The 23,361-nt window shown below is 41.7% G+C and overlaps 1 protein-coding gene across 1 annotated transcript in view; it reads right to left on the minus strand.

The window, feature by feature from the left end:
• Positions 1–2,704: 2,704 nt before the first annotated feature.
• The window catches only part of PPEF2 (protein phosphatase with EF-hand domain 2), a 139,076-nt gene continuing 118,419 nt past the window's right edge, over positions 2,705–23,361 (minus strand). The window contains exons 13-18 of the mRNA XM_069743398.1: positions 15,901–16,086; positions 12,413–12,555; positions 12,221–12,327; positions 11,930–12,093; positions 7,935–8,022; positions 2,705–3,304 (exon numbers count right to left, since the gene is read on the minus strand). Coding sequence (XP_069599499.1) covers positions 3,105–3,304; positions 7,935–8,022; positions 11,930–12,093; positions 12,221–12,327; positions 12,413–12,555; positions 15,901–16,086 — 888 coding nt within the window. The 3' untranslated portion in view covers positions 2,705–3,104. The remainder of the gene's footprint in view (positions 3,305–7,934; positions 8,023–11,929; positions 12,094–12,220; positions 12,328–12,412; positions 12,556–15,900; positions 16,087–23,361) is intronic.

A 23,361-nucleotide genomic window follows, 5' to 3' on the forward strand; every position in this document is an offset into this window, starting at 1 on the left:
CACCACGCACACAACACATCTAGATAAGTTCCTTAGGATCACTTGTGGGGGGTTTCTACTGTTTAGGTGCATCAGGGGCTCTGCAAACGCAACATGATGCCCGCAGACCATTCCATCTAAAGGCCCCTTCACATTAAGCGACGCTGCAGCGATACCGACAACGATCCGGATCGCTGCAGCGTCGCTGTTTGGTCGCTGGAGAGCTGTCACACAGACCGCTCTCCAGCGACCAACGATGCCGGTAACCAGGGTAAACATTGGGTAACTAAGCGCAGGGCCGCGCTTAGTAACCCGATGTTTACCCTGGATACCATGCTAAAAGTAAAAAAAAACAAACACTAGATACTTACCTACCGCTGTCTGTCCTCCAGCGCTGCGCTCTGCTTCTCTGCTCTCCTCCTGTACCGTCTGTGAGCCGGAAAGCAGAGCGGTGACGTCACCGCTCTGCTTTCCGGCTCACAGACAGTACAGGAGGAGTGCAGAGCACAGCGCTGGAGGACAGACAGCGGTAGGTAAGTATCTAGTGTTTGTTTTTTTTTACTTTTAGCATGGTAACCAGGGTAAACATCGGGTTACTAAGCGCGGCCCTGCGCTTAGTTACCCGATGTTTACCCTGGTTACCAGTGAAGACATCGCTGGATCGGTGTCACACACGCCGATCCAGCGATGTCCACGGGAGATCCAGCGACGAAATAAAGTTCTGGACTTTATTCAGCGACCAACGATCTCCCAGCAGGGGCCTGATCGTTGGTCGCTGTCACACAGAACGATTTCATTAACGATATCGTTGCTACGTCACAAATAGCAACGATATCGTTAACAATATCGTTATGTGTGAAGGTACCTTAAGTCAGCATTCCAAATGGCGCTCCTTCCCTTCTGAGCTCTGCCATGCGCCCAAATGGTGGTCCCCCCACATATGGGGTATCGGCATACTCAGGACAAACTGGATAACAACTTTTGGGGTCCAATTTCTCCTGTTACCCTTGTGAAAATAAAAATTTGGGTGCGAAAAGATAATTTTTGTGGAAAAAATGTGTTTTTTTTTTTGTTTTTTTTTCCGCGGCTCTACATTACAAACTTCTGTGAAGCACTTGGGGGTTTAAAGTACTCACCACAAATCTAGATAAGTTCATTAAGGGGTCTAGTTTCCAAAATGGGGTCTCTTGTGGGGGGGTTTCTACTGTTTAGGCACACCAGGGGCTCTCCAAATGGGACATAACGTCTGCCAATTGTTACAGCAATTTTTTCATTCAAAAAGTCAAATGGCGCTCCTTCCCTTCCAAGCTCTGCCGTGCACCCAAACAGTGGTTTTCTCCCTCATATGGGGTATCGGCATGCTCAGGAGAAACTGCACAACAAATTTAGGGTCCGTTTTTCCTTTTACCCTGGTCAAAATAATAAAAAAAAAATGGATCTGGAGTCAATTTATTGTGAAAAAAGTGTTTTGTTTTTTGTTTTTTTTTTTTCAAAAAAATTCCTGTGAAGCACCTGAAGGGTTAGTAAACCTCTTGATTGTGGTTTTGAGCACCTTGAGGGGTGCAGTTTGTAGAATGGTGTCACTTTTAGGTATCCTGTATCCTATATACCCCTCAAAGTGACTTCAAATATGATGTGGTCCCTAAAAAAAAAAAAAAGGTTTTGTAAATTCTGCTGGAAAAATGAAAAATCGCTGGTCAACTTTTAACCCTTTTAACTTCCTTACAAAAAAATGTTGGTTTCAAAATTATGCTGATTTAAAGTAGACATGTGGGAAATGTTAATTATTAAGTATTTTGTGTGACATATCTCTGAGTTAAGGGCATGAAAATTTAGTCATACCAAAGTAATTTTACCACTATCATAAAGTACAATATGTCCCAAAAAAACAATCTCAGAATCACCGGGATCCATTGAAGCGTTCCAGAGTTATCTCATAAAGTGACACTAGTCAGAATTGTAAAAATTGGCCTGGTCATTAACGTGCAAACGTGTATAGAATCTGGAGCCATGGAAATTGCCAAACTCTGTGTTTTTTTCTTTGTGATGCATTGCCAGGCCTTTACTGCAGCTGTCTTCAGTTGTTGCTCGTTGTGGGTATTTCTGCTTTTAAGTTTTGTTCTAAGCATGTGAAATTCTTGCTTGATGGAGTTCAGATCTGGTGATTGACTTTGCCATTGCAGAATGTTCCATTTCTTTGCCTTTAAAGACTACTGGGTTACTTTCGTGTTTTGGGTCATTGCCCTCTGTACTGTCAAGCGCCACCGAATCAACCTTGCTGCATGTGGTAGAATCTAAGTACAATGTTTAGCCCTGAACACTTCATAATCCATTTGGCTGCTTCTCTCTTCAGTCACATCATCAATAAACACTAGTGACCCAATCCGAATCCCGGGGCCACTGAACGGGTGTTGGAATGCAATGCGAGAGGACCCTTAGCCGGGAGCATCTGGCTGCCCAGGTGCACTTCTAGGCTCGGTTTTTCACCATGCTAGCACATCGCTTACAGGAAGGCATGTCTTTATATTTCTATTACATATTTTATTATGTATTCTATTTAGTTATTCTAACAGTCGTACCAGATTCCCTTTTGGCCATAGACGTGAGCTCTGAGGTATTCTGATGAATAATCACTCATGTAGTTTTGATAAAAGCATTAGAACGGCTATGATCATACTAACATGCAAACATGACTCAAACAATATTGAAGCAAACAGTATGGTTATAAGAAAAGCGCAAGTTTATTCTCAACTGCTGTCCAAAAACAACATACTCGTCTCATTCTGGCGGTAGGGTCTTGCAATAATGGGTATTATCAAAATTGTGCTTTTTGAATACCAATTCTGTCTATAGGCAGCATGAGCCAGGCTATTGTTCACATGGTTCTGCACATATTGTATAAGAAGCTTCCTTTATAAATTATACAGTATTATACAATTATATGATCTATATATGCATATAAAAAAGTAGAAATACATGCATTTACATATATCTGAAATCGGATGATATAAAATGCAGCTATTCTCAAAATCCTTGTTTAGTACCTAACGCATTTCTTCAGGGACATGTCTGTGTACTTGTCACGGCCCATCAGGTCTGTGTCTCTTCAGAATGTCTGGTTTCCATCAAAAATCCTCTCTATCTTCAATGTTAGGTCTGTCGGCCAGTCGGAAAGCCTCCAGGAATTCATTGATGTCTATATTACCATCCTTATTGAAGTCCATGCTCTTAGCCATGTTACAGATGGCTTCATCACTGACATCTATTTTTAAGTGCGAGCGCAGCAGTTTCCATGTGTGTTTGAATTCCTCAAATGAAATAAGTCCTGAAACAAAATTTCAATTAAACTTGAAAATAAAATTTACAAAATAGTAAAAAGAAAAAAATAAAATGAAAGGAATTTGAGAATCGGCAGTACATGTAATCGTATCTGTGTTTTATCAAGGCCACAGTACTGGCAATGATTATTGAAATGCTCTCCCCAGGACAACCACTTGTCACATGCTCAACTGGGTCACGGATTAGTGGCAGTAACCCCTTCTGTGAGCCACGACTAGTAGTAAGAGTAGCTCTATGTCTAGCAAAATTCAAGCAACTTATAGCTCGTCTCAATGGCTGCATGCCATATAATACTGCATATAGTAATGACTCCTACTGTGGGGGACACAATGGTATATTACATGTTGCAGTAGAGCGGTAATTACGCCAGAGGTCGCAAGAACACAAGAACAAGCATACTGATGCCTCGTCACGATAATTTACGCTTTTAGAAAAGTCTCATGAGTATTACTACACATGAAAACTCTTCTCAGTTGAATAGCACAGCGCGTTGTGATACCTTGACTTATCCACCGGCTTCTGCTCTCCTATGCACCTTATCTTCTCCCACCTGTCATTTGATAAATGACTGACTTTATCTCCTGGTCTTTAAAAGATTGCAAGGGTGGGTTAGCTGCCTGCAGGCTGACAAAATCTTCTGTGAAGTGAGTGGGAAGGTCCAAAATGGTTGAAACAGTCAGCACCTTCCCAACCTTCACACACCATAAATGCAAATCTAGTGCAGGTATGATTGTTGTACTTTGGAAGGATTGCCGTAACTTGTTTCTTCTGCTTGGCATCACCTGAATTTTCTACACAATAAATCTCCCTTCCTTACAGTAACATGATGTGGAGGAGAAATATTTGACTTTACACAGAAGTCATTGCTGCACTGAGAAGGAGAGGGAATAATGCAGATGATAAAGGTAGAGCGGATAGAGGACAGAATAAGCGAATTGATCCAATTAAAGGGGAATAGCAGATGATGCAAGGAATAGAGGATAACTTGCTGAACACTAAGGCTATGTGCACACGTAGGAAAAGTGGTGCAGAATTTTCTGCACAAAATCCGCATCTCCTGGCAGAATCCGCAGCTGCGGATTTGCCGCGGTTTTTATGTGGATTTGCTGCGGAATTTATGCGGATTTTGTGCGGATTCTCTGCAGTTTTTGCCACTGCGGATTTGTATCATGGAGGGGTGCAGAAACGCTGTGGATCCGCATAAAAGAAGTGACATGCACTCCTTTTAAATCATCAGCAATTCTGCCCTGATTTTCCACACAATGTGCACAGCTTTTTTTTTTTCTTTTTACATTGAATTACATTGTACTGTACATCACAATGCGGATCTGCAGTGTTTCTGCGTGGAAAAATCCGCTGCGGATCCGCAGCAAATCCGCATCGTGTGCACATAGCCTAAGGGTCTGACTGAAAAACGGGATTCAGGTATATCTGCCAACAAGGCCATTCAGTGGAGCAGATGGACTCACTTTGGGCTCTGTCTAATCTTATTTTCGGAAGTGTCTGTCAAGTGGGCACAAACAGGGCCAGGACGAGGGGTTGGTGCCACGTCCTACCAACCCGAGTGGGGCACACTGTGAAAAAAGAACCTGCTAAATGTCTAAGGTCACCCGACATCCTCCTGCAACCCCAGACATTCAGCACAGTGACTGCTGGAGCGCAGGTACGGAGGTGAGCGATGTCAGTCACAGACACTGCTCACCCCTTTCCTGTAGACGTGAATGCAATTGCTGTGTGTGCCAGCTGGGACAGGAGCTGTCAGTTTCCCTGCTCTGCCAGGATTTCTAGCAAGACACGGGCCCACTTCAGGCCTTCGCCTTGTTGGAGATGGCGCGGTGCAGTGATATCATTGTGCCAAGAGCGAAGATTATAAGGGCAGATAAGGGGATAAAATGAGGGAAGGGGTTGAGCAGATGGGGATAAAATGAGGTGGGGCTGTACTGATGGGGGGAATAAACTGAGGGGCTGTGCTGATGGGCCGGGATTTCTAGAAAGACACGGGCCCACTTCCGGCCTGTACCTTGTTGGAGAAGGTGCATAAATAATAAACTGGGGGCTGTTCTGATGGAATAAAATGAGGGGCTGTGGAGATGGGGGTAATAAACTGAGGGGCTGTGCGGATTCGGGGAATAAGCTGAGGGGCCATGTAGATGACAGGAATAAACTGAGGGGCTGTGCAGATGGGGGATCAAGATGGGCTGTGCTGATTGGGGAAAGGTGGAATAAAATGAGGGTCTGTGCTAATAAAGGGAATAAAATGAGTGGGACTGTGCTGATGGGCTAAACTAAGTAGCTGTGCTGATGAGGGGAAGGGGAGAATAATATGAGGGGTTGTGCTGATGGAGGATTAAAATTAGGTGAGTGACTGTGCAGATGGGGGAATAAACTGATGGGCTGTGCAGATGGGAGAATAAAGTGAAGGGCTGTGCTGATGGGGGAATAAACTGAGGGGCTGTGCTGATGGGAATAAACAAGGCCATGAAATGAGCTGTGAAGGGAGGACAGCAAAGTATATGAAAAGCTGTGGAAACCATACTGTATATGTGGCTGGGGAGGTCATTATACTGGGAGCTGTGGTGAATATCATACTGTTTGGGGTGTTGTTTGTGGGCCATAATACTCCATGGGGTGTTGTGGTGACCATCATAGTATACATGGGGTCTGTTTTGGACATCATACTATTTATGGGGGTGTGTGGTGGTGACCATACTACAGTATGTCCCACAGTCTGATGATGGCTGTTAATAAAAACTTCCGGTATCTCTTTGCAATTGTTAAGCACATACTGGGAGTTGTAGGATTGTAGGTTCATGTGATACAATGGTTTATGGGACTGTCTTCATATTACAATTGATTGTTGCACTAAGTTTGGTTCTTGTATTTAAGTACTCTTGATTCTGTTCATGTATTCTTGTACTTATGGTGGTTCTGGTGACAAATTCATGTACTGATGGAGGTTCTGGTGATGTATTTACTGATGATGGTTCTGGAGACATAGTAAAGTACTGATGGTGGGTCTGTTGATGCGTTCATGTACTGATGGTGGATCTAGTGATGTGATCATGTGCTAATGGTGGTTCTGGTGACATTCAAGTACTGACATTGGTTCTGGTGATGTATTTACTGATATTGTTCTGGTGCCATATTCATGTATTATTGATGGATCTGGTGCTCTAATTATATACAGATGATGATTTTGGCTTTGTATTCATGTACTGATGATGATTCTGATTATTAATATATCACCAGAATCATCATCAGTACATAAATACAGCACCAGAACAACCATCATTACATGAATATATCACCAGAACCGGAATACATTACCAGAAACACCATCAGGCTATGTGCACACGCTGCGGATTTTGCTGCAGATCCGCAGTGTTTCCGCAGCTGCGGGTCTGCAGCAGTTTCCCATGAGTTTACCGTACAATGTAAACTTATGGGAAACGCAATCCGCAGTGCACATGCTGTGGAAAAAAGCGCACGGAAACGCAGCGGTTTACATTCCGCAGCATGTCAATTCTTTGTGCGGAAACCGCAGAGGTTTTACTCCTGCTCCATAATAGAAAACCACAGGTGTAAAACCGCAGTGGAATCCACACAAAAACCGCGGTAAATCCGCAGGAAAAGCGCTCAGTTTTTGCCCTGCGGATTTATCAAATCCGCTGCCGAAAAATCTGCAGTGGACCATTCTGCGTGTGCATACCTTTAGTGTGCAAGCTGTATTTGTTACATGACTGACTCAAAAACCATCAGATGTATCCCTTTTATTTATAATGGGGTCTGTTTATTTTCCATTAGGGTATTTGCTGAACACCTTAATTGAAACCAAACGGCCCCAATTATAGTTACACTTTATTAGCTTTCATAACTATTTTTGGGTTCTACATTTAAAATATAGGAGGTCAGGGATAAATATCTGTATCTAACTTTAAAATTGTACTCCCTGTTAAGTCTCATCTCTTCAATACACCACTTTTTTTTTTTTTACTTTTGATAACATTTTTTGTGAAAAAGGTAACAGGTCTAGTGAAAGTGATCATCAGTGTTTTCTACCTAAACCATCAGATGGGAAGGGGGATTTTCATTAGGGGTTCTGTTACCTTTGTCTCTGAGCCATTCCTTTGCTTTGGGGTGGGTTGGGCGCGCGCCATTGGCTTAATCTGCCTAGGGCACCAATATACTTTCTCGGCCCTGGCCCAAAAAAAAAAAAACGCAGTCAACCAGGTTTTTTGTACTCATCTGGAAAAGAGGGTCAGACAGAGCACAAAGTCTATCCGTCTGCTTCATTAAAGTCAATGGCCTCGGTGGAAACACCTGATCCTGTTTTTCAGGGCTTCAAACAGTAGTTCCGAAGGAGCCACTGATGTGACTAAAACATGATGTGCACATGGCTTACTTAACCATCCTGCAGCACAAGTACCCTGTTTATCTTCCAATATGACGCATGAATACTCCAGTACTACTTTTTAGTCATATATTACATCCAGGTTTCTTCTGAAATTTTTTTAGAGTAGAGATGTTAGAACAGCAGAGGTCTATCAGCACTACTACAAATAAAAATATTAGCACAATGCATACCTGTCATTTACAAATGCAGCACTCATACTCACCTGAGCTGTCACTATCAATAATCCGAAATATTGTTTCCAGGTCTGATCTGTTTCTATAGAGAGCCTCCAGCAGACTGGAATGTAAATTCTGCCAATGATAAAGATGATATGCCATAAAGTTTGTGAGAATATACTTATAGAATATGGATAAGAAAGCTCATGGAAAAATAAAAAACGGGACTCATTGCAACACACATGCATTTTACCATACGCGGAACGGCATAAAAAAAATCAATTCCTGAATTGCTGGTTTCTGTTCATTCTGTCTCTCAAAAATTGGAATAGAAAGCGATCAAAAAACATTGTGACAGACGATGGTACCAATAAAAATGTCTACTCCTCCCACAAAAAAAAACAAGTCCTCACATGACTCTGTCGGATGAATTATGGAAAAATTATAGCTCTCAAAATATGGCAATGACAAGTTTTTGCAATAAAGTTTTTTTAATGTGTGACAGCAACCAAACAGAAAAACCCAATATAAATCTTGTATCGCTGCAATGGTAATGACGCAAAGAATAAAGTCGCCTAATTACTTGCATACAGAACGGGGATCGGTGTAAAAAAAAAACAAACAACTTCTTCACCTGCTGTTGATTTTTACATTCTGCCTCCTAAAGATCGCAGTAAGGCTTCACATTTATCCTGTGCTCTTCCCTTAGCACTTACATCGCAGTTTCAGTGTAAATCTCTGAAATACATGATTCAGAAAGAACCCCCGGCAGAAGATTTCCTGTAACGAGGGAGGTGGGGACACTGTGGAAGCTGTCATGCCTATGAGTCAAGGATCTCCATCTTTTTAGGTGTGCATAAAAGCATGGTCAACCACAGTTTTGTGCACCTCTGAAAAGGAGACTGTTGAGCAGAGGCAATACGGAGTCCAGAATAACTGCTGTCTCATTATAGTGAATGTATCCCTCAAGGTTTCATCTGAATCACATCATTCTAATATTTAGATGAAAACCCTAACGTGAGTGCTCAGCGTAGAGTGCTGGTTAAATGTGATCCAAATTGTTGTGTAAAATGTTCCCAACAAAAATTTCAATTAGATCCACAAAAAATGCAAGTCCCTACTCCATTCCGTCATCTAACGGAAATCTAGGGGCTTCAACGTTACTGGTAGCACAAAAGCTCTGGAAAAGCTAAATGGATCCTCACCAAGCCCCCCCAGAAAAAGAAATTCAGTAAATCTACAGCACTCACTAAGTGGAATATCTTATGCAGAAATGTAGTTTTTAGTTTAGTTCTAAAAACTACATTTCTGGATAAGATATTCCACTTAGGGAGTGCGGTAGATTTACTATACTATGTTATTAGACCTCACGGTCTGTCATACCAGCACCCCGACTTATCAGGCCAATATTTAGATTTATAAACCACATTTAGAGCCCACCTCATTCACAGGTGCGTGTCTCCAGAAGCACAAGCTGGGCACTACAACATACTATGGACTACAACATACTGGACACTACAATGGCAGTTTGCAATTTTTATTAAGCAACATCCACTGCTGGTTATTTCTGGAAAACACCCAACATGTGGTAAATATTGTTTATTCACTATTTTGTGTGACATACAGTGGGAAAAATGAGTATTTGATACACTGACAGTTTTCCCACCTACAAAGAATGGAAAGGTTTGTGATTTTTTTTCATAAGTACACTTCAACTGTGAGAAACAGAATCTTGTATTAATTGCACCTGTTTGAACTCATTACCTGTAAAAAAAAAAAAAACAGCTGTCCACACAATCAATCACACTCTAGGCTCTCCACCGTGGCCAAGACCAAAGAGCTGTCTAAAGCCTCTTTCACACATCCGTGTCTCCGGTCCGTGTGGTGACAGTTTTCACATATACCGGAGACACTGATACACGTAGACCCATTCAAATGAATGGATCTGTGCACGTCAGTGTGTTTTTATGGACCGTGTGTCAGTGTGCCCCACACATAGGCATGTTTGTTTTTTACCATAAGCACAGCCGGAAACACATCCTCCACACTCCATGTGACATGCATCGGCCGCTGGGAAAAAAGCGCTGCAGTAAGCGCTGTTCCACGGTGGCGGGTGCTGAAGACGGCTCTCATCATTCTCCCCTGCTCTGCCGGCGATCGGCGGAAGCAGAGGAGAATGATGAGAGTTATATTAAAGTCTATCGCAGATGATGGGAGTAAGAGTCACAAAAGCCCCCCCACCTGCTGTCATAGTTCAGACTTTAATATAACTCTCATCATTCTCCTTTGCTCGCGCCAATCGCTGGCAGAGCAAGGGAGAATGATGAGAGCCGTCTTCAGTACCCGCCACCGGGGAACAGCGCTTACTGTAGCGTTTCTTCCCCGGCGACCGTCCGTGTGGTACTGATACGGCACATGGTTGCCACAGGTGTGCTGCAAGTATTACAAACACGGACACCTATGGTACCGTTTTCTTGTACCGGAAATAAACGGATGTGTGAAACCGGCCTAAAGACACCAGGGACGAAATTGTAAACCTGCACAAGGCTGGAATGGGCTACAGGACAATAGACAAGCAGCTTGGTGAGAAGGCAACAACTGTTGGCACAGATGAGACCAAAATAGAACTTTTTGGTATTAACTCCTCTTGCCGTGTTTGGAGAAAGAAGAATGAGTACAACCCCAAGAATGCTGTCCCAATTGTGAAACATGATGGGGGAATCATAATATTTTGGGGGTGCTTTTCTGCAAAGGGGACAAGATGACTGCACCGTATTTAAGGGAGGATGGATGGGGTCATGTATCACAAGATTTTGGACAACAACCTCCTTTTCTCAGTATGAGCAATGAAGATGGGTCAAAGCTGGATCTTCCAGCATGTCAATGACCCAAAACACACAGACTTTGCAACTAAGATGTGGCTCTATAAGAAGCATTTCAAGGTCCTGGAGTGGCCTAGTCAGTATCCAGACCTAAACCCAATAGAAAATCTTTGGAGGGAGCTGAAACTCAATGTTGCCCAGCAACAGCCTCGAAACCTGAAAGATATGGAGAATATCTGTATGGTGGAGTGGGCCAAAATCCCTGTTGCTGTGTGTGCAAACTTGGTTAAGAACTACAGGAAACGTCTGACCTCTGTAATTGCAAACAAAGGTTTCTGTACCAAATATTAAGTGCTGTTTTTCTATTGTATCAAATACTTATTTCATAATAGTAATAATAATTTTATTTCTATAGTGCCAACATATTCCGCAGCACTTTACATTTTAGAGGGGACTTGTACAGACAACAGGCATTACTGCATAACAATAAACACATAGATCAAAACAGATACCAAGAGGAATGAGGGCCCTGCTCGCAAGCTTATAATGCAATAAAATGCAAATTAATTCTGTAAAAATGATACAATGTGATTTTGTCTTTCACAGTTGAAGTGCACCTACGATAAAAATGACAGCCCTCTCTGGTCTTTGGAGGTGGGAAAACTTGCAAAATCGTCACTGTATCAAATAATTATTTTTCCCACTGTACCTCTCTAGTATAAGAGCATAAGAATTAAAAAGTTTGGAAATTGCAAAATGTTCCCGAAATTTCAGATGTTTTCACAAATAAATGCAAGTTGTATCAAACAAATTTTACCACGATCATGAAGTAAAATGTGTGACATGAAAACCGTCTCAGAATCACTGAGATCCGTTGAAGAGGTCCAGACAAATTACCTCATAAATTGACACTGGTAAGAATCGTAAAATTTAGCCTGGTCATTAAGGTGAAAACAGGCTTTTGAGGTGAAGAGGTTAACATACTGAAAGTCCACATAGACCAAGGTAATAACAAGGAACAGTCCGAAGTACAATCACATTTGAACAGGAGAAATCTTCTTTTAAGTACTTCATCAAAGCCAGAATATAATGTTGCCATTACAGTTTGGCTTCAAACACAAAAAGACTCTCACAGATAATGTACCACCCCCCATCTAACAAGCACCTTATATTGAAATAATTCAACTAAACCACCAAACCCACCCCGAAATATTTGTTACCTCTCTTACTGATTGGCACACAGCAAGTTCATCAAACCATTCTTTGTATCTTAACAGTCCATCTGTCGCATTTCGGACAAGCTGTGGTCTAAGCATTCTCCACGGCAGTCGGAGATTAAGGATGGACTCTAGTGCAGTTGCCCAGTGATTTAGCGTAATATATCCTGTATAGGTAAACCCAATGTTATATGATTTAAGATACTTATCACAATATAGACTCTGACATGCAAACCTCAAGACTTGACTATGGACTTCTACATATCTACTGTGAAGGTCAAGTAATACATTTACCAGACTTATTCTTGTCATATCTGTTGAATTCCTGGATGAGATCTGACTTATGAGCAAATAGCTTCTCCCTTAAGGCCCTGAGTGCAGAAGCTTCTACTGTACTTACTCTGGAACACAAAATACGTTCAAAGACTAAGAAACCTGGACCCCATATTGGCAAAGATTAATCACTATGTGTGCACAGAACAGTACCTTTGCCTTAAGGTAAGAGTGTTTGTAGATTTGCTTGCTTGGTACTGCACAAAATGAGGGACCAGATCAGGACCCAACCTTACATATGCCCCTTTATTACTGCCAATTTCATAATAATTTGAAGCTGAAAATATTGTCAGGACCTATGAAAATCAAATACAAAAGAAAGCAGGTGAAATGTATTTCACAGTTAAAAAAAAACATTTTTCTCTCTGCAGAACACTTACAGTTGCTTCTCACAAAATTAGAATATCATCGAGTTAATTTATTTCAGTTCTTCAATACAAAAAGTGAAACTCATATTATGTAGAGTTATTACAAACAGTGATCTATTTCAAGTGTTTATTTCTGTTAATGTTGATGATTATGGCTTACAGCCAATGAAAACCCAAAAGTCATTATCTCAGTAAATTAGAATACTTTATAATACGAGCTTGAAAAATGATTTTGAAATCTGAAATGTTGGCCTACTGAAATGTATAACAGAAGAAAAAAAGAGAAAAAAGAAAGCAGCACAGCTCACAGACCAGAGACAAAAATTAACTGTGACACATACTCAGTAGGTAGCAGTCCGAGGGATAAATGGAGGTGCTTGCGTGGAATAAAATCTGAGAAATACCAAAAAAGTAGAAGAACGCAACAGCACTCACCAAATCTGCAGTTTCAAGTGTCCTTTATTGAAACACCATGCGGTACATCTTCACGGCACGGGGGAGTAGAAAAAGAGGGATGGGAGTGCGGCAGACGAGACGACGGCCGTTTCGTGCTACACACGAGCGCTTCTACGGGTCCAACCCGTAGAAGCGCTCGTGTGTAGCGCGAAACGGCCGTCGTCTCGTGAAGATGTACCGCGTGGTGTTTCAATAAAGGACACTGGAAACTGCAGATTTGGTGAGTGCTGTTGCGTTCTTCTACTTTTTTGGTACTACTGAAATGTATGTTCAGTTAATGTACTCAAATCTTGGTCCCGGCTCCTTTTGCATCAATTACTGCATCAATGCGGCGTGGCATGGAGGCTATTAGTCTGTGGCAGTGCTGAGGTGTCAAGCACAGCGATACTGTTGTTTTTAAACCAGGTATTGGTACTTTTGGCAGTGCGGACAGAATGAAATTTCCATCTCCAAAAAAGCTTGTCAGCAGAGGGAAGCATGAAGTGCTCTAATATTTCCTGGTAGATGGCTGTGCTGACTGATAAAACACAGTGGACCTACACCAGCAGATGACATGGTTCCCCAAATCATCACTGATTGTGGAAACTTCACACTACACCTCAAGCAGCTTGGATTGTGTGCCTGCCTCTCCAGACTCTAAAACCTTGATTTCCAAATGAAATGCAAAATTTATTTTCATCTGAAAACAACACCTTGGAACACAGAGCACCAGCCAGCTTCTTTAGAAATGACATTTTGTGGCTTACCTGCCTTGTGGAGTGTGTCAATGACTGCCTTCTGGACATCTGTCAAGTCAGCAGTCTTCTCCATGATTGTGGAACCTACTGACACAGACTAAGGCAGGGGTGTCAAACTGCATTCCTCGAGGGCTGCAAACAGGTCATGTTTTCAGGATTTCTTTGTACTGCACAGGTGATAATTTAATCACCTACACACATAATGATTGCAGCACCTTATGCAATGCTAAGGAAATCTTGAAAACACGCATGGTTTGCGGCCCTCGAGGAATGCAGTTTGACACCCCTGGACTAAGGGACCTTTTTAAATGCTTAGGAAGCCTTTGCATATGTTTTTTGTTAATTATTCTAATTTACTGAGATGACTTTTGGGTTTTCATTGGCTGTAACAGAATTGGATTAACAGAAATAAACACTTGAAATAGATCACTCTGTTTGTAATGACTCTATATTATACAGTGTGGGCCATTTATATGGATACACCTAAATAAAATGGGAATGGTTGGTGATATCAACTTCCTGTTTGTGGCACATTAGTATATGGGAGGGGGAAAACTTTTCAAGATGGGTAGTGACCATGGAGGCCATTTTGAAATCGGCCATTTTGGATCCAATTTCATTTTTTTCAATGAGAAGAGGGTCATGTGACACATCAAACTTATTGAGAATTTCACAAGGAAAACAATGGTGTGCTTGGTTTTAATGTAACTTTATTCTTTCATTAGTTATTTACAAGTTTATGACCACTTATAAAATGTGTTCAAAGTGCTGCCCATTGTGTTGGATTGCCAATGCAACCCTCTTCTCCCACTCTTGATACACTGATGGCAACACCGCAGAAGAAATGCTAGCACAGGCTTCCAGTATCCGTTGTTTCAGATGCTGCACATCTCGTATCTTCACAGCATAGACAATTGCCTTCATATGACCCCAAAGACAAAAGTCTAGGGGTCAGATCGGGAGACCTTGGTGGGAATTCTAGTGAGGCTCTTTGATTGTGCCCAGTTCCCTTCTTACTGGCCCACCTTACGGTCATAACCCTTATGGACAATACCTATCAACAACCCTCACATGATTACAAGTAAATCCATGTATCATCCTTCAAATATATTATTTGTTCTTTATTATTGTCTTGCGGTCACCTCTGAAAAATGGAATTGTCTTCAACTGGGACTGTGGGCCTTTTTGTTAATACCTTTGAGCTTTTATCCTGGTGCTGATTATATCTTTTTGTCTTTTGATACTGTTCTATAACACAATACAAAAACTTTGCATTGAGAAAAATGTATAGACTTCACAATACTTTATGGCAAATTATTTTACATTTTAACCTATTACTTGTGCTGCTGATGGCTAGAGCTTCCATAGAACATGTTCTTAGCATACCATGTTTGCTAGCATTGTTGCTAGGTAAAGCTAATGTCAAACTCCTGCTCTCCACGGACCACTAGGTTGGGGTTTATGTTGGAATGCCTAAAAAACAGGATTCTGATGGGAGCCCCAATAGTGCTCAGTGGAGCTGTATGAGTGTGAACTTAGTCTAATATGCTTTCTCCCATTGTAACAGCCAATATAGCATCAGTCAAATTAAATCTCCAATGGCATGGTAATACAGGTCTTAGCCAGACCTAGAAGATATTGGTAAATGACAAGAGCATTTATCATTTCATGTCTTCTTGCAGTTTGAAATAAAATTATTAGTAACAGAAATGGGTGGACCGATTTGTGGGATTGTGTTCCATCTGCTAGGTTAGTAGTCTCTGCCTGTTGGATGGGAGGCCTGTGAATCTCTTACCTTCCAGGATCTCTGGTGCGGCTTTTGATTTGATGGTCATCAAAGCTGCATGACGCAAGCCCTGGCTAATCAAAAGAAGGTAAGAGAATTGCAAACCTCCAGTCCAGTGGCCAGAGGCTACTAACCTGGCTAATTGACTGGCATCCCGTGAATTGATATACCTATCTCTAATTAGTAATGATTTGCATACATTATGTTAATTAAATTAAATGTTGATATTTAACATTCAATTGATTTTACAGATTTACTTTAAAAAGTTTAAAAAGCAACTGCAGATTTGTATACCTTTCCATTATGGCAAAACTCATATCCTTCTTGCTTACACTCATGAGATCTGATTAACATTTTCAGCCCATGTTCTTGAAGGATTTTTTCTGTGACATCTGGACCAAAGTAACAACCACCACCGCGAACATTGTTCGACTTACACCCTTCTTGAGGCATGGGGTCACTCCAAAGAATATCGACAATCTGTGGAAAATAGAGATTGAAAAAACTAGTTATGTATTAATACAAATAATAAGAAATGGTTTACACAGAGGTACATTGCAAAAATATTAAGTGCAGAAATAAATAATAAAATAGTTATCTGACTGTGTGGTCTGGACAACCCCCTGTAATAGCAGTCTGGCAGTGTAGTCTGAACGTTAGCCTAGCTATTTAATCTGGACCTTCATCTATAACAGCAGTTCATCTACACATCCTCCCATAACATCAATATGGTTCGGTAGTCTGGGTCGTTATAAGTCTGGGTATAAAAGCAGTCTGGTTGAGTCTCTATGACATCAATATTTTATGAACCACCCCTGTGTGTTTCTTTCATTTGGTTTGGTGTCATTATTGTGTATACAGTGGGGCAAAAAAGTATTTAGTCAGTCAGCAATAGTGCAAGTTCCACCACTTAAAAAGATGAGAGGCGTCTGTAATTTACATCATAGGTAGACCTCAACTATGGGAGACAAACTGAGAAAAAAAATCCAGAAAATCACATTGTCTGTTTTTTCATCATTTTATTTGCATATTATGGTGGAAAATAAGTATTTGGTCAGAAACAAACAATCAAGATTTCTGGCTCTCACAGACCTGTAACTTCTTCTTTAAGAGTCTCCTCTTTCCTCCACTCATTACCTGTATTAATGGCACCTGGTTAAACTTGTTATCAGTATAAAAAGACACCTGTGCACACCCTCAAACAGTCTGACTCCAAACTCCACTATGGTGAAGACCAAAGAGCTGCCAAAGGACACCAGAAACAAAATTGTAGCCCTGCACCAGGCTGGGAAGACTGAATCTGCAATAGCCAACCAGCTTGGAGTGAAGAAATCAACAGTGGGAGCAATAATTAGAAAATGGAAGACATACAAGACCACTGATAATCTCCCTGGATCTGGGGCTCCACGCAAAATCCCACCCCGTGGGGTCAGAATGATCACGAGAACGGTGAGCAAAAATCCCAGAACCACGCGGGGGGACCTAGTGAATGAACTGCAGAGAGCTGGGACCAATGTAACAAGGCCTACCATAAGTAACACACTACGCCACCATGGACTCAGATCCTGCAGTGCCAGACATGTCCCACTGCTTAAGCCAGTACATGTCCGGGCCCGTCTGAAGTTTGCTAGAGAGCATTTGGATGATCCAGAGGAGTTTTGGGAGAATGTCCTATGGTCTGATGAAACCAAACTGGAACTGTTTGGTAGAAACACAACTTGTCGTGTTTGGAGGAAAAAGAATACTGAGTTGCATCCATCAAACACCATACCTACTGTAAAGCATGGTGGTGGAAACATCATGCTTTGGGGCTGTTTCTCTGCAAAGGGGCCAGGACGACTGATCCGGGTACATGAAAGAATGAATGGGGCCATGTATCGTGAGATTTTGAGTGCAAACCTCCTTCCATCAGCAAGGGCATTGAAGATGAAACGTGGCTGGGTCTTTCAACATGACAATGATCCAAAGCACACCGCCAGGGCAACGAAGGAGTGGCTTCGTAAGAAGCATTTCAAGGTCCTGGAGTGGCCTAGCCAGTCTCCAGATCTCAACCCTATAGAAAACCTTTGGAGGGAGTTGAAAGTCCATGTTGCCAAGCGAAAAGCCAAAAACATCACTGCTCTAGAGGAGATCTGCATGGAGGAATGGGCCAACATACCAACAACAGTGTGTGGCAACCTTGTGAAGACTTACAGAAAACGTTTGACCTCTGTCATTGCCAACAAAGGATATATTACAAAGTATTGAGATGAAATTTTGTTTCTGACCAAATACTTATTTTCCACCATAATATGCAAATAAAATGTTAAAAAAACAGACAATGTGATTTTCTGGATTTTTTTTTCTCAGTTTGTCTCCCATAGTTGAAGTCTACCTATGATGTAAATTAAAGACGCCTCTCATCTTTTTAAGTGGTGGAACTTGCACTATTGCTGACTGACTAAATACTTTTTTGCCCCACTGTATATGCTTCAAGGCTTAGGCCGGCGTCACACTCAGCGTATAAAAATACGGTCCGTAATTTCCGTCCGTAATACGCAGAAAAGTCCCCAAAATAGTGGTCCGTATCTCCTCCGTAGGCAGGGTGTGTCAGCGTATTTTGCGCATGGCATCCTCTGTATGTAATCCGTATAGCATCCGTACTGCGAGATTTTCTCGCAGGCTTGCAAAACCGACATACGGACATACAATGGATCCATGTTCTCAAAAAATCATAAAAACATATATACTGATATAGATATATATATATATATATATATGTCATTGAGACACATATAAATATATATATTTATTAATATTTATTTCAACGCGATATAGCAGAAAGCTGGTAATTCAATTGCCGGCTTTTGCTATCTCCTTCCTAAACCCGACATGATATGAGACATGGTTTGCATACAGTAAACCATGTCATATTCCCATTTTTTTTGCATATTCCACACTAGTAATGTTAGTAGTGTGTATGTGCAAAATTTGGGCGCTCTATTAAATTTAAGGGTTAAATGGCGGAAAAAATTGGCGTGGGCTCCCGCGCAATTTTCTCCGCCAGAGTAGTAAAGCCAGTGACTGAGGGCAGATATTAATAGCCTGGAGAGGGTCCACGGTTTTTGGCCCCCCTGGCTAAAAACATCTGCCCCCAGCCACCCCAGAAAAGGCACATCTGGAAGATGCGCCTATTCTGGCACTTGGCCACTCTCTTCCCATTCCCATGTAGCAGTGGGATATGGGGTAATGAAGGGTTAATGTCACCTTGCTATTGTAAGGTGACATTAAGCCAGATTAATAATGGAGAAGCGTCAATTCTGACACCTATCCATTATTAATCCAATAGCATGAAATGGTTAATAAAAAAAAATGGATAGGTGTCAGAATTGATGCTTCTCCATTATTAATCTGGCTTATTGTCACCTTACAATAGCAAGGTGGCATTAACCCTTCATTACCCCAGAATAGGCGCATCTTCCAGATGTGCCTTTTCTGGGGTGGCTGGGGGCAGATGTTTTTAGCCGGGGGGGGGGAGGGCAATAACCATGGACCCTCTCCAGCCTATTAATATCTGCCCTCAGTCACTGGCTTTACTACTCTGGCGGAGAAAATTGCGCGGGAGCCCACGCCAATTTTTTCCGCCATTAAACCCTTAAATTTAATAGCTAGAGCGCCCAAATTTTGCACATACACACTACTAACATTAGTAGTGTGGAATATGCAAAAAAAATGGGAATATGAGATGGTTTACTGTATGTAAATCATGTCTCATATCATGTCGGGTTTAGGAAGGAGATAGCAAAAGCCAGCAATTGAATTACCGGCTTTAAAGCTATCTAGCGCTGTATGAAATATTAATATATATACATATATGTGTATCAATTATATATATATATATATATATATATATATATACCTATTCTATGTGTACACATTTATTCAACCTATTCTATTGTAAGCTGTCAGTGTGATTTTACTGTACACCGCACTGAATTGCCGGCTTTTCTATAGAACACCGCTGCGTATTTCTCGCAAGCCACACTGCTGGTCCGTGTGTAATCCATATATTTCTGGCCCCCATAGACTTTTATTGGCGGATTTTTTGCGCAATACGGTGACAAACGCAGCATGCTGCGATTTTCTACAGCCTTAGAAGACCGTATAATACGGATCAGTAAAATACGGCTGATAGAAGCAGGGGCATAGAGAAACATTGTACCGTATGCAATCCATATTTTCAGCACCTCTCTTACGTCCGTAAAACACGGTAGTGTGACGCCGGCCTTAGTCTGTTTTGCATTCTGCCCCCGGATACAGGGGCCTCTGTGCATCGAAACACATTGTGCTGTTGAGACTATTATATTTTAAATACTGCATCACTAATCTCCACTACCTAAGGCCTGGATCATATTGTCATGGTTCTCTGCTTGACTGCCCGGGTTAGAAATTATATCCTGATCTGGGTCTATTTATTTTTATCTGCGTTGTCCGCTAATCTGTGTCATGACAAACTAACCTTAAAAGCTCTACTTTTCTCTTTTCTTTTGTCAGTTCTACTCCCCTACTATTGTCTATCAAGTTTACGACTGCACTCTGACTGTACTGTCTGGAACACTGTTATAACAGCAGTCTGGATATGTAGTCTGGACCTCCCCATAAAGCAGCAGTCTGGATATGTAGTCTGGACCTCCCTATACAACAGCAGTCTGGATATGTAGTCTGGACCTCCCTATACAACAGCAGTCTGGATATGTAGTCTGGACCTCCCCATATAGCAGCAGTCTAGATATGTAGTCTGGACCTCCCTGTATAACAGCAGTCTGGATATATATAGTCTGGACCTCCCCATATAACAGCAGTCTGGATATGTAGTCAGGACCTCCCTATATAACAGTAGTCTGGATATGTAGTCTGGACCTCCCCATATAACAACAGTCTGGATATGTAGTCTGGACCTCCCCGTATAGCAGCAGTCTGGATATGTAGTCTGGACCTCCCCTGGACGAAGCTTTCCTCAGCGAAACGCGCCTCGGGTGTCGTGGGTCCCTGACTGTACTGTGAACATTTTGGTGACCGCACGGTGGTTGTCCATGATGCTGCGGCTGTCGGTGACATTGCACTTGTTACTTAGATATATTTATTCCATATTAGTCTTTTAATATATTTAACATCAATACATACATACAGTGGGGCAAAAAAGTATTTAGTCAGTCAGCAATAGTGCAAGTTCCACCACTTAAAAAGATGAGAGGCGTCTGTAATTTACATCATAGGTAGACCTCAACTATGGGAGACAAACTGAGAAAAAAAAATCCAGAAAATCACATTTTCTTTTTTATTTATCATTTTATTTGCATATTATGGTGGAAAATAAGTATTTGGTCAGAAACAAACAATCAAGATTTCTGGCTCTCACAACCTGTAACTTCTTCTTTAAGAGTCTCCTCTTTCCTCCACTCATTACCTGTAGTAATGGCACCTGTTTAAACTTGTTATCAGTATAAAAAGACACATGTGCACCCCCTGACGAAGGCTGACGCCGAAACGCGCGTCGGGGACTGGCACATCCAGGAGACGATCTGTTCAGGTATTTGCGGCTTGAGTCCATGTACTAATATCTATATTATTGGAGTTCATTTGTACCAACATCTCAGCGCATTTACCTAGATCCGGTTACCCTCTTTTTGTCACAGTGGCTGCTTATCCTTTATATATTGCTACTTAATATACACGCACATGGGTTAAAAATATGCATGCACTATACGCACTTTAGTTTTCAAACTGGTCTCATAATATCTCCCAATACAGTATATATTACTTATGCACACGCATGAGACAAACTTTTTTATCTATAATTTATATATATAATTATCTTATTTTCTACTGCGTATGCACATGTGTGTATGTATATTTATTTATTTACTCATTTATTTATATACATATAGCAATATTCTACTATTTGATTCTTTATCTTTTTGGGCCACACTCATTTTGTGCGACTATTTGAATATTTTGTTTCGTCTCCTGGCTTTTGTGCCTTTCTTTTGGTTTTCTTTCCCCCCCTACCACATGGTGTACTCTACCCTTCAATAAATATTTATTAACTTGATTTGGGCTTGAGTTCGGTTTGTTTCTTCTTTTCTTCTTGCTTATATACCTCCGAATTGTCCCACAATTTGTGTCCATATGGGTTACAGATCAGGCACTAGTAGGTAACGCATATAGTTTGACATTCTTATTTATTCTGATTTATTTGTGATGTATACCCTGCCTTGAGATCTATATATTACACCCTCAAACAGTCTGACTCCAAACTCCACTATGGTGAAGACCAAAGAGCTGTCAAAGGACACCAGAAACAAAATTGTAGCCCTGCACCAGGCTGGGAAGACTGAATCTGCAATAGCCAACCAGCTTGGAGTGAAGAAATCAACAGTGGGAGCAATAATTAGAAAATGGAAGACATACAAGACCACTGATAATCTCCCTCGATCTGGGGCTCCACGCAAAATCCCACCCCGTGGGGTCAGACTGATCACAAGAACGGTGAGCAAAAATCCCAGAACCACGCGGGGAGACCTAGTGAATGAACTGCAGAGAGCTGGGACCAATGTAACAAGGCCTACCATAAGTAACACACTACGCCACCATGGACTCAGATCCTGCAGTGCCAGACGTGTCCCACTGCTTAAGCCAGTACATATCCGAGCCCGTCTGAAGTTTGCTAGAGAGCATTTGGATGATCCAGAGGAGTTTTGGGAGAATGTCCTATGGTCTGATGAAACCAAACTGGAACTGTTTGGTAGAAACACAACTTGTCGTGTTTGGAGGAAAAAGAATACTGAGTTGCATCCATCAAACACCATACCTACTGTAAAGCATGGTGGTGGAAACATCATGCTTTGGGGCTGTTTCTCTGCAAAGGGGCCAGGATGACTGATCCGGGTACATGAAAGAATGAATGGGGCCATGTATCGTGAGATTTTGAGTGCAAACCTCCTTCCATCAGCAAGGGCATTGAAGATGAAACGTGGCTGGGTCTTTCAACATGACAATGATCCAAAGCACACCGCCAGGGCAACGAAGGAGTGGCTTCGTAAGAAGCATTTCAAGGTCCTGGAGTGGCCTAGCCAGTCTCCAGATCTCAACCCTATAGAAAACCTTTGGAGGGAGTTGAAAGTCCGTGTTGCCAAGCGAAAAGCCAAAAACATCACTGCTCTAGAGGAGATCTGCATGGAGGAATGGGCCAACATACCAACAACAGTGTGTGGCAACCTTGTGAAGACTTACAGAAAACGTTTGACCTCTGTCATTGCCAACAAAGGATATATTACAAAGTATTGAGATGAAATTTTGTTTCTGACCAAATACTTATTTTCCACCATAATATGCAAATAAAATGATAAAAGAACAGACAATGTGATTTTCTGGATTTTTTTTTCTCAGTTTGTCTCCCATAGTTGAGGTCTACCTATGATGTAAATTACAGACGCCTCTCATCTTTTTAACCCCTTCCCGACCTGTGACACAGCGTATGCGTCATGAAAGTCGGTGCCAATCCGACCTGTGACGCATATGCTGTGTCACAGAAAGATCGCGTCCCTGCAGATCCGGTGAAAGGGTTAACTCCCATTTCACCCGATCTGCAGGGACAGGGGGAGTGGTAGTTTAGCCCAGGGGGGGGGTGGCTTCACCCCCCCGTGGCTACGATCGCTCTGATTGGCTGTTGAAAGTGAAACTGCCAATCAGAGCGATTTGTAATATTTCACCTAT

Source organism: Ranitomeya imitator, chromosome 1 (genome assembly GCF_032444005.1).
Source record: "Ranitomeya imitator isolate aRanImi1 chromosome 1, aRanImi1.pri, whole genome shotgun sequence".
In the NCBI taxonomy this organism is placed as follows: domain Eukaryota; kingdom Metazoa; phylum Chordata; class Amphibia; order Anura; family Dendrobatidae; genus Ranitomeya; species Ranitomeya imitator.